General features: G+C 38.1%; 1 protein-coding gene across 1 annotated transcript in view; it reads left to right on the top strand.

Moving 5' to 3' along the window:
- The window catches only part of LOC138116839 (neural-cadherin-like), a 61,377-nt gene that overhangs the window by 7,495 nt on the left and 37,751 nt on the right, over positions 1 to 16,131 (top strand). Inside the window, exons 2-6 of the mRNA XM_069026591.1 lie at positions 7,404 to 7,601; positions 8,670 to 8,895; positions 11,313 to 11,517; positions 13,220 to 13,331; positions 14,531 to 14,780. Of these exons, the coding sequence (XP_068882692.1) occupies positions 7,404 to 7,601; positions 8,670 to 8,895; positions 11,313 to 11,517; positions 13,220 to 13,331; positions 14,531 to 14,780 (991 nt within the window). The remainder of the gene's footprint in view (positions 1 to 7,403; positions 7,602 to 8,669; positions 8,896 to 11,312; positions 11,518 to 13,219; positions 13,332 to 14,530; positions 14,781 to 16,131) is intronic.

The following is a 16,131-nucleotide window of genomic DNA, read 5'->3' as shown; positions in this document are numbered from 1 at the left end:
CAGTAGAGAAATGTTTGTGCATAATTGTCCTATTTTTTTGAAGGATATACAGTAGGACTGTGTACAATAACCAGTAGCTTTTATCTCATGTTATGGTATGAAAATGGGAAAAGTGATTTCTCCTGATTGCAGCTAGAGGCTTAGGGCATTAAGATTTTTTTCTGAAAATGTATCTTCCCAAACTCTATGTCAGTAGGTATTTTACATGAAGACATATTATAGAGTGAGGTTTTAAAATAGCACAGTGTATGATATTTGCAAAGAGTCTTCAAAACTTCAATATCCTCTCAAGCAATTCCAAAATATTTAACTTGCAGTAACAAAACCCCCCCGAGTTTTCAAAAAAATTTGTCTATTTAATGTTAGAGTCTTAGAAGTGGGAGCAACTTAAAAAAACCCAAAACCATAAAGAAAAATATCAGCTTGCATACTTAATTTGCTGATGGATGTAGGGCAGTTTGTAATAGCAATAGTAACCTCAAGGCTTGCAAGACTTTTAACACTCTCATAATCTCCTTTTAAAAATAAATTGTAATGACCTGAAAATGCCAGGAGCAACCCAGCTTCTCAGCCATTATTGTTTAATCATGATAATATAATACCTCATCCCTCAGTACATTCAAGGAATGTATAATGTTTGTCCACAATTGCAGAGACATGTTCAGTCAACTACATATTCTCTATTGTCATGTTTTTAAAATCAGAATGTCTGGCATTGTCAGTTTTATCAATTACACTGATGGAGAGAAGACGGCATTTTTAATGAATATAAGGATTTTATTTTCAAGTCTTGTCTTTTAGAATTATCCATTGGATTTTTGAGAGAAAAGACAGTCATATAATCCTAATGCAATCAGAAGTCTGAGAGTACATTGGATTTCACAGATTGACAGCATCTTTTATAATTTGACATGGTAAAAAGAGATGGGTTTAGAGGCAACTCTGACCTACAGTATTTGAAATTGCAGACAGACTGTTTCAGCAGGCATGATTTTCAAGTCTTGGTTTAACCAGAAGAGCCTTCAAAAGTTGCTGTTAACTGAATAATTAAGTATTAAAGCCCTTGCCTTCTTCCTGCCACCCTTTATTGGTAGGTGGGGGAATATTTTTTTTCTAGTTGCTGTATGAAATGACAGGATTTATCAGTCTGCAATATCTCTCTGCAATCCAATTAATCTTTATAACCAGCTGCAGTAGCAGGTTGGAGGAACTGGTTCGTGTTACTTTATGTTAAAACCCCTTCTCAGAAAATTAATGGTGAACATCACAGAAGAGTTTTTTCAGATAAACCTGGATTCAGTAAAGCCATAAAGAATCTAAAGCAGAGAGAACCATTATCTCATCAAGATGTTTGACTGCTTTTTGTAATATTCAGTATGTTCTTCAATTTTGAGAAGTCTTTAACTTGAACTGTCCCAAGAGGTTCATGATTTTGAGAAGGCTTTCTGTTCCTAAGTTCCTCTATATATCTTAAATTTGATGTGAGAAGTGTAACCCAGTCTTCATAGGATATGAGTATTAAGGCTTTTTCCTATTTTGTTTGGTTGTTGTTATTGCTGTTTAGATGTTTTAGAAACTCTCTCTCTATTTTTTAATGACTCTTTACCATTTATTTCCATTTTTACTATGATTGAACTTCCCAGCAAGTTATCTAATTTTTTTTTTTCTTTCACAAAGGATGAAAATTGTGAGTGATGACATATATTTCCTGTGAGCAGAAACTTGGGCCAGCTAGTGTATTACCTTACCTAATGTGGTTGGATTTCAGAGCAAGGCAGTGTAATAAATCCTTCTGTTTATCAGTTTTCGACCACAGATAGGCATGAAAAATAAGCAATTATAGATAGATACCTATGATGAGGTTTCAGCAGTGGATTATGAAGATCGCTTTTGGTGATAGGGAAAGAACTTCAGTGTAACAGCTTTTGTCAGTAATTTTAAGTTAAAAGGAAGTAATTCCAACTGGAGGGAATATCAGAGAGAAAAAAAGCAGACTTCAGAATGAGCTCCCCTAAGAAGGATTTTTGATGATAAAATGATTGACTCTAATAGGGAATTAAGCATCTAAAGTAGGAAAAACCTCTGGACTAGAGTTTATAATTTTAGTTTTAGTTTTCTGTATAAATTGAAAAGAGAGGGCTTAGATTTGATACTGCGAAGGGCAAATAAGTGGTGTTTACAAATACATGGGAAAAGCAATCTGCTTAGTGAACCTGTTTTTACATTAATTTTCATACTGAAGAAAAATAAGAGGAAAGATACTTTCTGATTAAATAAAAAGATGGTTTTACCCTTTTGAGTATGAAGTATTATTTTCTATATGACTCTTAAATACTGATTTTTGGCATAAGATGTTATGTCACTGTCATGTTTATGATCAGCAAGGGCCATTTTGTGTTTTATCTCCTCTTGCTCAGTATCTATGAGAAAGCAATTTAAATTTTTCTTTTCTCTGAAGCTAGGGAAGAAAATCTGTCAAATGCAAAATCTGTGTGTGTGCCAACAATCTAATTAGCAGAACCCTTCTTTGAGAAGGATTTCTTTTGAATGGATGACATTGTGTAAGGTACCTATGATATGCCTGGCTTGAAAGTCAAACATCTAGCATTTAATATTGAGGCAGTTTTAATTGGTGTCTAATTTAATTTAATTGGTGTTTAATTACACAACAGTTTGAAAATTCTTTTTGGGAAAATGAAGCCCAGGTCGGATTCCTAACTTAGGATCTCAGTACTGGTTGACTTGCACTGTTGAATATAGTCTCCACTGGTTGTCAGGGCCTGGTATTGGGAACAGATAATTTCAGTAGAACCTCTCTGTGTGTTTGTAGGACTTAACCCAAATCCACAGAGGATTATCAGTTTTAAGCTGTTTCTGCTAAGATCTGAGTGGAATTGTAATATATTATTTTTCCCATAATGTAGCAATATTACTGCACATATACTACTAATAAAAACTACCCTTAATCATAATATATGAATGCAGATGCACGATAATGTACTGTTACTATTAATATAGTGATATATATATATATAACTAATACAGCTGTAAGGTACACATGGGGGATGTTTTGATGGACAGAGGCATTGAGACACCTGAACTATAGAGAGGTGAATATTTCTAAGATTTCTTCCATCCACTGTCTTGAAGCACAAATAATTTTCGTTAGTAAGGGAGAAAATTAATTTTATGCACCTTATTAAAAATGAGTTGAAATTCTGGTTTAAGGTCTGTTCTGCAGGCAAGCAGCTGTGTCAGTTACAAAACACAAGCGACTGCCTTTTGTAATGTGTGTGTCGTGGTAATTACAATAAAGCAAAAACTACAATACTTAGAATTACAGAATTACTTAGAATACACATTAGAATGTGGAGTTATGCTTGAAAAAATCATGTTCACAAACATGTACTTTGAAATCCTTAATGCATTGTCCTGCTAGACATCCACATATTACATAGACATTATTGTTGCTGTCAGTCTCTTCATCACATTTGTTGTCCTCTGGCAAGTCCTTGTCCTATCATGCTTTGGTGGACACCCTGATGTTTTTTGCCCAAGTTGTCAGGTCACATTTGTAGGTCTCTGCAGAGAAGTATAGTCCTGTTTGGTGTTTCTGCTGTAGTTTTTCCTTTGATATATGGTATGCAGTCAAGGGAAAACTTACTTGCAGTCATTTTCCTCCAGACTGCCTTTATCTAGGAAATCATGATGATTTATTCAGCATTTTTTCTTATGAATCAGGTTGTCTGGGGTTGATGGAAGAAGATAATATACCAATAAGATCTGTAGGGTCATATGCAGTGGGAGATAGATGCTGGTCTCTTAAAGTCATTACCTTCATTGCAGTTCCTACTGACTGTCCTAACAAAATTCTTAAGATTATTCACATGTTTCAGAGGTAACCAACATATTGCTGAAAGCTTTGGTCTTGCCAAGATGTCAGAATTGCACTAAGGTCTCCTAACTGTTAAAATACAAGTACCTGGAGGAACGTGCCCAGGTCCTTTGAGTTCTTGAGCAATAAAGTTTGTTAGAGCATGTGAGGATTAAACTTGGTCCTTTTGCACTTTTGCACAGTTTTCTTACAACTGTTTCTCAGTTACAAATATGTTCTAAGTACCAGCATATTAATTTTCAGTGAATTGGCATTGGTTAAATGACAAAAGTGGGATTTGTAACCAGATTTCTTACTACTTCTTCAATAAAAATGAATTATTCTTCAGTTGGGACTTACTCTTTGATAGATGACTACATATGTATTAGGAACTCTAGCAGGACTTGAACCAGAGGGAGTTCAAGGGTTGACTAGGAGAGTGATTTCCAGACTCCAGAGAGACAAACATCAGTAACTGTTCTACTCCTAGCAGGGTTACCAAGGTAGCATTCAAATCCTGAATAGGTCTTGCTATTATAGGGGCAGATTTTCAAAGGTTCTTAACTCAGCTTCTAATTTGGTGCTGCTACTTTAAGCCCACAGTGTGCCTGGGCAAACTAGGCTAACAGTGGGTATTTACAAACTTGGGGCAGCTTCCACCAGAGCTGTTCTTTTGAGAAGAGACAGGCAATCGTGACATTATCTTTCCCTTTTGCAGCTACTTTGTTTGGACATCTTTTAATTAAAATCTTAGGAGTGTTCAAGCAGTCACTGATTGTGTTTGGCACTTCTCATTTCGAACTCACCCTGGTGTGTGCTGCTGTGGTGTATTTTAACCTTGGATCAATGTCCAGCATGTTCCCTCCTCTGCATTTTCTTAAAGTATCTTGGACTGGCTGGCCTGGGACTTTTGAAACGCACATTCTGTCACGAGACATGTCTGTGAAACACATCTGATACTATTTAGTATAGTAATGAGAAGTAATACACACGCTGCTGCTTTTGACATATTTGGGTCTTTCTAAAGTTTTTTTCAGCTTCTTTTGGCTTTTTTTTCCTTGTTCTATACAGAGGAGAAAGCAAAGCAGCTGCTTTTCGTAGTCTAAGTGCTGAAGGGAATTATACCTGGGTGACTACAAGGGAAGTGCTACAGCAGAGTGGGCTACTGTGCTCTCACCTTGGTGTCAGCTGTGTTTTGTAGCAAGGCAGTTTGAGTTTGTCTCTGGAAACTGGCTTCACATGCACTGTTTTAATAAACATCTATCTAGAGAAGCTGACTTGAGCATCCTTACACCGGGCCTCCCAATGCTTGTGTCTGCAGAGGTGCAATAATACATAGCCCACAGGTTGTCTCGCAGTCAAGAAGATTTTTTAAGACTTGGATGTACAGGGTAACTGGGAATTTTGCCATGAAAAGTGTCAGAACATGTGTTGCATGTATCCATGTTCTGCAGTGGTGCAAAGCATGTTTAATGGGCAAACCCAATACAGGTTCTTTTTCAGGAAACTGCTCACTTCTGTAATTTACTATTGTATAAATTAGGGGTTTTGCTGCAGGCATTGTTTTTTCATATGTGCTACTGTAAGCTGATACTATATTCCCTGGAACATGAGATTCTGCGTATAGGGTGTAATTACAAAGAAATTAATTTGGATTTAACAAGTTACTGTCAATATACTTTTTGTTGCTCTTTAGAGAAACAAACAAACAAAAAGCCATGTACTCACAGATTTAAAATAAAGATGAATTAATACAGTTTTACAAGGTGAACTAAGAGAGCCTCAGTGATTATCCTGGGTGACTGCTGATTTTTCTAGTAAGAATTTTCTGGGTAAAAATAGAATGTACTTAAAGGTTGTGATGGATTAAGTCTCAGGAATGTAAACTAAGAAACTTATATTTGACTTTGCCAGTCACAGCACCAAGGAGTTTTCTTTACAATAGTCTACAGGCTGGTTGTTCACAGATTGCAGATTCTGATATGCTGTACTAAACGTGCCACGTGCCAGCAGACAGGAACTTCTGAGTATGGAAAACTGAAGCTGCAAGAGGGGGTGCCTCTGTGGGAGTGAAGGGATGACTTCAGTAAATGCACACCTCACACAAAGGAGCAGATTTTAGTTGGAATGTCGATGTTTTTTGGAGGGGGATGTCACTCTGCAGTAGAGAGGGAGAAGAAGTACAGCAGTTCAGCCTAAGTGAACTTCCAGGGAGAATAGGTCTCCTTAGCAGCATAACTCTGTCTACAACATTAGATATTTTGGCAGCACTTTCTACTTAAATATATACTTAAATACTAAGTTGTTTGTATTGCTAATTAGTTTTAAATTAAAACTGGTAATTTTAGACGTTCCTTTTTGTATATTGTTTCAATTCCTGTAGAGCTGTTTTGAAAATAAATGCATGTCTGTATGTTTTCATGTATGCATAAATAATAAATAACACTTAAATCAAGTATTAACACCATCAACTTTAAAAATTCTGACTTTGCATCCATTATTAAACTTGTGGATAAGTCATGTTGTAAGTGGAGATGGCTGCTTTTTCTGGGGCCACGATCCAGGCTGGAGCAAAGTGCAGTGTCAGTGCAGTTGTGCTGCCTTTGGAGCCACAGTGGGTGAATGCCTCACTTTTCTGGAGCCAGAGGCATTAAAGATGGCCTGCAGGAACACTCAGCTTGGCTTCTGTAGCAGAATATTTACAAGGTCAGTGCCACTCTGCTGGAAGCCAAACTGGCCCATAGGCCCAAGTTATATTCATACTGTGCTCCCTGATGTTACTGATAATTATCAGTTAAAACCCCCTCCTCACTCCACGACTGTCTCAGTGTGTCTTTTCTGCCACCTTTTCAGCAATACTTGCCTGATGTTTATTGCTTGTTAGGAGCTCTGCTCATGGGTTAATTTAATACTGGTAAAAGTATAATAAATACTTTTTTTCTCAATTTTTAAGGATCTTATGCTGTTGATTTTTGGAAAATTTGATAGTTCCATTTTGTGGTGGTTTGTTCTTCTGGATTTTGACTGTATGTATTTAATAGTATTTAAACTTAAATAGGAGTGAAAACTATATTACGATTTCAGTGAACTTTATAGAAGGGCAAATCACTGGTTAGGTAGATTGGTTAGAATTTTTTGGCAACATGTATTTAATTTGCAAAACTCAAGAGTTGCTGTAAATTTGTGTAAACAAAATATTTGATGCTTTTTTTTTCTTCAGAAAAAAAAAAACTTTTGAGAAAACAGGTATTTAAATTTTGAAAATTTAAGAACTTGTGATTTTTCTTAAGAAGAGATTTTAGAAAAACATGATATAGGTGGCCCCAGTCTTGCAGTTCAGCTGGTTAATTCTTCCCCACATTGTGTCTGGATGCTGTTCATTCCAGAACAGCTTTAAACTCCAGGTTTTTCTGGATTATGTGCCAACAGTATTGCAGTAAGTGCACACTCAGGTTGTGATAGGTTTCTGTTACTCTGAGTGCCATGAAGTAGCTGTCTAATTATTTCTTCCTTTTCCTGAGACCTTTAGGGAAGGATTGGTACTTGGTGCACGTGTCACTTACTGTGACAGACGTGAATGACAACATCCCTGAATGGGCCATGGAGCCTTTCCCCTTCCTGGCTGTGGTTTCCCCTGAGGCTGCAGGAGGTACTGAAGTGTACAAGCTGCTTGCTGTGGATGCAGATGAAGGGATCCATGGAACTGTAGAATATTTTCTCTTGGAAGGTAAATTTTAACCCTCCCATTCCTGTGTAACATGCTTCACTATTGTGACTTTTTTATCCTCAGCGTTATTTTCCCTTTCTTCTGCAAAAGGTTCATAAACCTTCAGCTCTGTGTGTGAGAAAAATCAACTTTTATTGATGGTTATGGACAGATTTCTTTGCAAAGTTGAGTTCCTGCCCATATATATCCCCGGGGGATGATGGGGACTGGAGTGGTCAGTATTCCCCAAGGCTTTGGCAAGGGAGTGGCAGTGGTGACTGTGTTTATGACACAGTATGAGGAGGAGTAGTTCATGGGGTGGAGAGGAGGGTTCATGTTCCTATCCCTTCTGATTCATTTGTAACAAAATTTAAAGGTCTGGGTTGTGCAGAGCTAGTACAAACTCAGTGCTAATTTTTTTGTGTCTCCTTTTAAGAAACTTTAGTAATAGTTCAGAACTGTCTGAGCAGATGGAGAGCAACAATACCTCTCCAGTATAGTATTTTCTGGTAAGGGATACTTAGGGTCAGGCAACAGAAAAGTATCAGAGGCTAAAAGGAAGATGGAGAGAGACTATTTACAAGAGCATGGAGTGACAGGACAAGGGGGGATGGCTTCACACTGACAGAGGGCAGGATTAGATGAGATATTGGGAACAAATTCCTCCCTCTGAGGGTGGGTGGTGAGGCCCTGGCACAGGCTGCCCACAGAAGCTGCCCCATCCCCGAAAGTGTTCAAGGCCAGGTTGGACAGGGCTTGGAGCAAGCTGGTCTCATAGCAGATGTCCCCCCCCGATGGAAGGGGGTGGAATGAGATGAGCTTTAAGGTCCCATTGAACCCAAACAATTTTATAATTCAATGATAAAGAAGAGTGATAACTGTCTAGAGAAGTGAAATGGAATTTTTAAACGCAGTGATGAATGATGAATGTAATGACTGATTTCCAAGTTCTAAACAAACTTTTGAACTTTAGTGTGCATACTGATCCTAAGTCAAAGCCAACTTGGTAATTGACACTGTATTCTCTCCTAATTTTAATCAAGTAAAAATGTTCTTGCTGATGACAATTTTTGGACATGTTCCTTTTAGGTGGTGAAGACAGATTTGAAGTTGAGAAGGACACTGGATGGATTAAAACAACGGGTTTGCCATTGGTGAGGGACAAGGAATATTTGCTGACTGTAATAGCAGCAGATAAACTTGGAAGCAGAGGGTCTCCAGCCTCTGTTTCTGTAATTGCTGGATTTCGACCACCACAGTTCACCAACATGTCCTACTTTGTGTATGTTCCTGAGAGCTCCCCACAAGGAGAACCGTAAGTAACAGCTCAAAATAATGCAGTGAGGTTGTGTTCCTGGTTTTGACTTCTGTTTGATCTCCTCAAAGCCTTGGTATTGTTTGTGAATCATAAATAGGTACTGTGAAAAGCAATTTAGGTCTCTTAATAGAAGTGATCCAGACCAGCTTGATGATGTATTTTTTAGTCACTCTTTTACAGGGAAAAGTGGTATTGAATAATTGTGCTTTCTTACTTTTTGAAATTATATGAAAACAATTAGTAGGTGCTGATTGTGTCTTAATTTTCAAACAAAATGCAGAATACAAATTAGTACTGTTATGTCATGAAGAGAGATATCATGTGTGAAAGAATAAATTAATTTTATGTGTCAAATTTGGAGAAGTGCCTTCTCCACCAAGTGAAAATTGGAACAACCAAGATTCTCTTTCCTGTCTTCATCACAATGACAAACTGAGCTAAAATGAAGATGCCACAGAACTTTTCATTTTATTTCTCCATCCTTTGTCTGGCCATGTCAATTGAAATATCACAGAAAGTGTTAGTAACATAAGTCCACCTGAATACTCAGTCCCTTCTTTTCCAAGCTGTTGTGTTCTTAAGTATATCGTCTTCCACTTGAATTGAGAATACTTTTGTCCAGTCAATGTGTTCCTTCTGTGGCAATTCAACTGTTACTCATATTGTATTATCTGTGGTATTACTGTTCAGTCTGCAACATTGTTTTACAGTGTCTAAATAACTAAGAACTGTTAAGATTTAAAAAAAAAATTAATCATAGATAACAAGGTTTTTCTTTAAAACTGCAGTGAAATTAAATTGCACAGGCATAAAAGAAATGGAATAACTGCAAAATACTATAGCATCTAGCAGGTACCTGCTGTCTCAGGTTCAATAATGTTTAGAATTAAAAATAAAATTATTCATAACTTTTTTATCACTATTAGAAATAGGTTTGTACACCTCAGATGATAGTAGGTCAGTCAGTGGGTGAAATGACTTGGTAATATCCAAAAGGAATGAAGTATTTTGTATGGTTATTACGTCTGAAGAGGTTTGAATATGCACAGTGAAAGTGTGCAAGTTGTTTCTGTAATGTGTTGGCCAGAAATAGCCATGAAAAATCATTTAGAGTCCTAAAGTTCTCATATTTAAATTGTGCCAATTACCCAAGTATGCAGGAGAACAGAGTTGTTGTCATGCACCAGATTTCTGGGTTTATGATTTCCCAATTAGAGCCTGATTTAAGGCTGCTGCTGAGCAGGGGAGCATTACCAAATCTTTCTCTTCCTTTGGTCTGCCTGTAACACCAATAAACTACAGCTGCATTGGCAGGCTGAGTCAAGGGGATATGAAGACAAAAGAGGCAGAAAAAGTTTTCAGTTGGATTGTTAAATATGCTCCCAGCATGGCATTGAGATCTTCAGCGCTGACAGGAGGGGAGAGGTGGCTTGAACACGCAGCCAGAGCAGGGAGTTAGAAGGAGGGCAGAATAATTCCTGTTGGCAGGAATGCAGTTGTGCACTGGCTGAAACTGCCTGTGAGACCTCATCATAGGAAAATACAGGAGAAAACTAAAGTGAGATAATGACCTACAGCAGTGTTGTCCATTGGTTCAGTAGTGCACCAAAAGGAAAGTGAGAGGACAGCAGCATAGGAATACAAGGGGGGAAAAAGGAGTTTGCACAAAATGAGTTTGTGTTTCTTGACTGTGCTTGTCACAGGATCACACATGTTGGTGTGTTATCTTGGGAGATGGAATTCTTTTTCCTAGGAAACCTGCCTGTTAAGGCAAGAGAACTTGAGAAATTAGTTTTCAGGATTAAATCCTTTAAAAATATTTAAATCTTTTCTTTTACTTCTTACTGTGGGTGTTTCCACTTGAAACCTTAAACACCTTGGACTTCAGTGGAAAAAAGATAGTGCCAGATGAGCAAAAATATATGTCTAGTGTAAGCTGTAACACACACTGCTGTTAGGGCCTGGCTTTTATCCTTTTGCAGTTACCTGTTGGAACTTTAGGATGGTATGACTGCAGCAAACTTACTGTGCTGTTATTAAAACAAATCTTTTTCATCTTGCTTTATCTTTTAGTTTCCTGCCTGAAAACCATCACTACCATAGAAGGAACTTGAACTAGGCAAATTCAGCTGCAGCAAAAATTAAATCCTCCGTTCCTGCATTTTTAATCCTTACTGTGTTCTGCTTCCAAGAATCCTGTCTTTATCTGTTTAACCCCAAGGTGGTAGAACTACTGTGTAACAAAATGCTTGAATTTGGTGTTTAGATACAGCTGTCACTGACTTCATTGAGGATACCTCTGAGCAGACCTACAGGGTTGCACCATCATTTCTGATATGCATCGCTTTTGTCACATTTTTCAGAATGTTGTATTATGTCCTTGAGTCCTCTCTTTTTCTTTTTTTTTAATGCAGCTTTCTTACAGTCACTGCTGTGTCATATCAAAAGAAATCCCTGAGCTACAGTTTGCTCACTAATCCTGGGGGTCTGTTCAGTATTGATCGGGCAACAGGAGAGATCAGTTTAACTCGGAGTGTGGATTATGAGAGTGACCCCCACCAGTACCTTCTTTTGGTCAGAGCAGAGGAGAGCGAGGAGCAGTTCAGCAGTGCTGCTGAGGTAGGTGTTCCCCTCCAGCAGCCTGTGTGCATTTCCATTTTCCCTCATCCTTTTGAATGCTGTACAGATTCACCAGGAGCTCCCATTTCCACATGCTGGCTATTCTGCTGTCCATTTTAAAAGTCTTTCTGTCTATGGGGAGATGTTGAGGACTGGTTTAGATACTCTTAGATTTCACTCTTGCAGCTGCTCTAAAGACTGTTTCTGAGGGATCAATATGACATCCCATCACAGATCCCAAGCCTTATCTGGTAACACATGGAAATGGATGTGGCCAAGCCAGGCATCAGGTTTTGTCTTACTCTACCTTCATCAAGTATGATGTACATTTGAGATTATTCCACTCTAAAATAAAGGCAGGACGAAGAACTATTTGTTTTGTATCAAGAACGCAAAGTGAACTTGTGAAACAAGAAAGTAATAAAAATTCACTGATATTAAAAGCTGATGGTTCATGGTATTTTAGAAAGCTGTTTGACAGCAAAAATATTTCTTAATATAGTTAATACAGTTATTTGAATTCAGAGATTCACTGAGCTAGGAAAAGCACGCCATATGAGTTTGTTCCTGCTGCAGGAAATAAGATAGAGAATGGGAGACAATTATTAAGGATCAAGTGTGAGGACACAGAGAGACAGGGTAGCAGTACGCCAATGTAACGAACACTGGCTGTAGCACAGCAGAGCCTGATAGTTTCTGTTGACCCTTTTGTGTACTACAAGATGAAGAATGGTAAAATATGACTCAAAAGAGGATTATGAGATGATTTTACAAATATGTTTAGCCTAGAGGTAGTTTAACTTGTACCTGCTTTGCACTGATACAACCTCAATAGCTGACAGAGCAGCTCTAGTTCATGCATATCTGCTCTGTAAGGCTCATGGAAACACCTCTGCCTGTTGCTCTGTAATGCAGAATGCCTCGACCAAGTGCATGAAGTGCAGCAGGATGAACCACCAGAGAGGCTCATTTACACACTCCTTACTGTTGGGAGTGTAAACTGTGCAACTGTGGACTTGTATTTGACACAGGAATAAGAAAGCATTTGGGAAGATGTTGGGAGGCAAAATTGTATCTCTTACTTGCTTTACCATAATCGCAGAATATCCAGAGTTGGAAGGGACCCCCAAGGTTTGAATCCAAATCCTGGCCCTGCACAGACACCCCAGCAATCCCACCCTGTGCCTGAGAGCGTTGTCCAAACACTCCTTGAGCTCTGTCAGGCTTGGGGCTGTGACCACTTCCCTGGGGATCAGTTCCACTTATATCTGATTTGTGCTGCTGTAATTGAATTCAGAACCTGGTCTTGGAGATTTATACTGCTAAAATGTAATATGCTTGGCAGTAGAGTTTTTAGTGTTACAAATCACAGAAGTGTTGTAAGATAAGATAATGGAAAAAGGGTGCTTGGCAAGCAGATGGTCCATTTTCCTTTAAATTAGTAATAAGGAATAATCAATGGAGATGAAGGGTGAGTAGAAAACATTGCTGCAGGGTCAGGGACTTGGCAGTTCCTGGTATCTTGGAATGTAATATTTCAATGGCACTCAGCAGAAAAAGAGCAATCTAAGAAGAGTCTTATCCTATAGCTGCTGAAGATTTCAAGGATGTTTTTGGGAAATTCTTCCACGTGGTATTTCCAGAGCAATGAAGTTGTTCGCTTAAATCACTTTGCTGTTTAACATCCCCTTTCTCCATTAAGGTTTTGGTTGTCATCACAGATGTGAATGATTGTGCCCCCGAATTTCATCAGTCGATTTACAGCAAAGTCGGTGTTCCTGAAACAGTTCCTATGACAACTGCACTTCTCCAAGGTTAGTGCTCCTGAAGCCATTTATTACATTCACTGTATTTTTCTCCCTTGCACTACTTAGAATTCAGTTCAGAAAGCAAAATTACCTGTCCCAGTGTGGGTAGTTGCAGCTTTCTGAAGGCAAATGGCACCTTGTAGAATCATGCTGGTTATTTACTACTGCCACAGCCCAAACAATTTTGGGGGACAGGAAGGCAAAGGAAACAGATTTTCTTTGTGGGATTTTGAAGTAACAGAACTTTGCTGTGGTTGGTATTGCAGCAGCAGGCTCATAGTAGCAGTCTTGCTACATTTCTTGAAGGAAGAGAGTGATCCTGGATCAGAAGTTATGGACACCTCAGCTCACCTTCTCTGCCTGTCTCTGAGAGTCCGGTGTGGGCTTGCTGCAGGAATTTTGCTCTCTTGCATTAAAAGCCTCTTGTAGAGTTTAACTGTTCTACGTGAGGTTTTGTTTGGATCCTTGACAGGAAGACTTTGCTTCTTCTCAATGGAAACAAGAACTTGTGCTTCAAGTGGTGGTGCTCTGTAAAATACAACTGTAAAACAAATTTGTGTCAACTAAGCAGTTGTACAAGGGCCTTGTATTAGTCTTTAACCCTAACAATAAACTTTCTCTAAATCTTGAGGGGGGAAAAGAAATTAAACTGCAGGAAAATTGCTTTTCCCTAATAAATAGGACTTTATAGCCTCCTACTATTCTGCTTAGTGGTTTATGCTGTACTAATTGTACTTTGTCATTTACTGTTCTGGTAACTGTGCTTTTAGCATAGATTTTTGTAGGTTATTAATAGGATTTGACAAACACATAATGTGCATCAGTTGAATAATATATGTAAATATTCCATCTTTAATTGCACAGTGTGTGAACTCAGTGATTTTAAGTCAGCACTGTAGGTTGGGTGGACATGAGAATACTTCTCTATGTGGGAATATATTCTTGATAGTACAGGACTCTTTAAATCCAGGAAAGTTGAGATCAAGTGTCTAAATTCTCCCAGGGAGTTCACTTTTGTTTTTTTTAAATGACTAATTTTTGAGTAGGGGTTAGTTCACTAAAAAGCACAGGGGGGACAGCACAGTTTTCTGACTGGTTTCAAGCACGAAATCCTGCTACAGTAGTAGTAAATGTACTTAACATTCCAATTCACTAACTTTGATCTACACAATGTCTTTCTCTTCTCTTCTCTTCTCTTCTCATAGTGACAGCCACTGACTGTGATTCAAAGGAAAATGCCCAGTTGCTGTATTACACACTGAGCCAAGACTTCAGCATTACTTCTCATGGCACTATTTTTCCAGCAACACGGTTGGACTATGAGCGACCTAACCACCTTTATGAGTTCATCATTATGGCTGTAGATCAAGGGGAAGAGCCCAAGACTGGGACAGCAACTGTTAGGATCCATATCTCAAATGTGAATGATGAAGCACCCGAGTTTTCTCAGACAATGTAAATACATATTCTTTGGACTCTGTTATCTTCTACTGTTGCTTTTTGTATTTTGGTTGAAAGGCTGATCACAGGATGGTAACTGGTTTGGTTCAATCAAAGCTGAGAGCTGGACTGACAAATGTGGAGGTGATATTTTGACTCTGAGGCTCTCAGTAAAAAAAAAAGGTAGTATATAGACAATCTCTTTTGACAGATTTTGCACTTCTATTTTTTTCCATATGTACTGAAAGATATGGTGCAGTAATTTCAGATTATACAGTTCAGGAGCACCCCTCCACCACCAAAGGAAATCAGGCAGAAAAATCAGGCAACAGAGTTGTTGTCATCAGCCTTCGTCCAGAGACATGGGGAATTTTGCCTTTTAATTAGGCAGTTCAAACTTAGAGTCAGCAGTCTGCATCCCTGGTTTATAGTTGTCAAAAAAAATGCTCAGATAACACAATCCTAAATGACAACTGAATTACAAAATCCACAAGATAAATGCCAATAAGTGGAGTTCACTTAATTTCACTTAGTCCCATGCCCTCCAAACTGTATGTATATATTTTTTTTTCTTCTAAAGCTTCTGTAAGTAATTTTCTTCCATAATTGGGAATCAGAAGCATCTGAAGCAATGCCAGAAGTACTGTAAACTTGCACAGATGTTAGAGACTTACTAATGGAATTTCTAGTCAGCCTTTGCACCAGCCTTCTACTCTTAAAAGTAGAAGTTGCTCAGAACAAAACCGAGGCAAAGATTTCAGTGGTGCTAAGCTTGGGGTTTAGCTGAACAAAACATCGAAGCTCTGACTGTTCTTGTTTTATGTGAGGATAACCTCTGGCTTCAAAATCTTGTGTCTTCCTTTCTTTTCTAAACATTGTTTAGGAGATATGGCTTGGAAAATTTGATCTTTTATAATTTATTGGGTCTCTTTATATTTTCAAATACTAAACCAGGGTAGGTTTCTCACTCTTCCACTAATGCCTATTTTTCATTTATTTATTTGTTTTACTGTTCAGAGACATTGAATATTTATCTGCATCTGTTCCTAATATTTTAATCAGAAGTGAGTGATGTTATTAAGGATGCTGTAAACATATCTAACCAACTGGAAGCAGAAAACATAGTTTAAAAAAAATCCCTGACAGCTCTTGTACTTAAAGTTTACTGAAGCATATGATTAAAATTAATATTATTTTCAATTACCAAACCTTCACAAGAAGCTTTTCTGTTCTCTGTGCAAGAGCAGGGAAGCTACTGTTGTGTGTATGTGTAGATAGGCATTGGAATTGAATTCATCTCCTGGAATGCAAATTATCTCAAGTTTTTGGTTAATTAGGCTTTGATTTTGCTTTGTCTTTCCTGTTA

This window comes from Aphelocoma coerulescens, chromosome 11 (assembly GCF_041296385.1).
Source record: "Aphelocoma coerulescens isolate FSJ_1873_10779 chromosome 11, UR_Acoe_1.0, whole genome shotgun sequence".
Classification (NCBI taxonomy): Eukaryota; Metazoa; Chordata; class Aves; order Passeriformes; family Corvidae; genus Aphelocoma; species Aphelocoma coerulescens.
The sequence above is the reverse complement of the archived record's forward strand: the minus strand, read 5'-3'. Positions and strand labels throughout refer to the sequence as shown.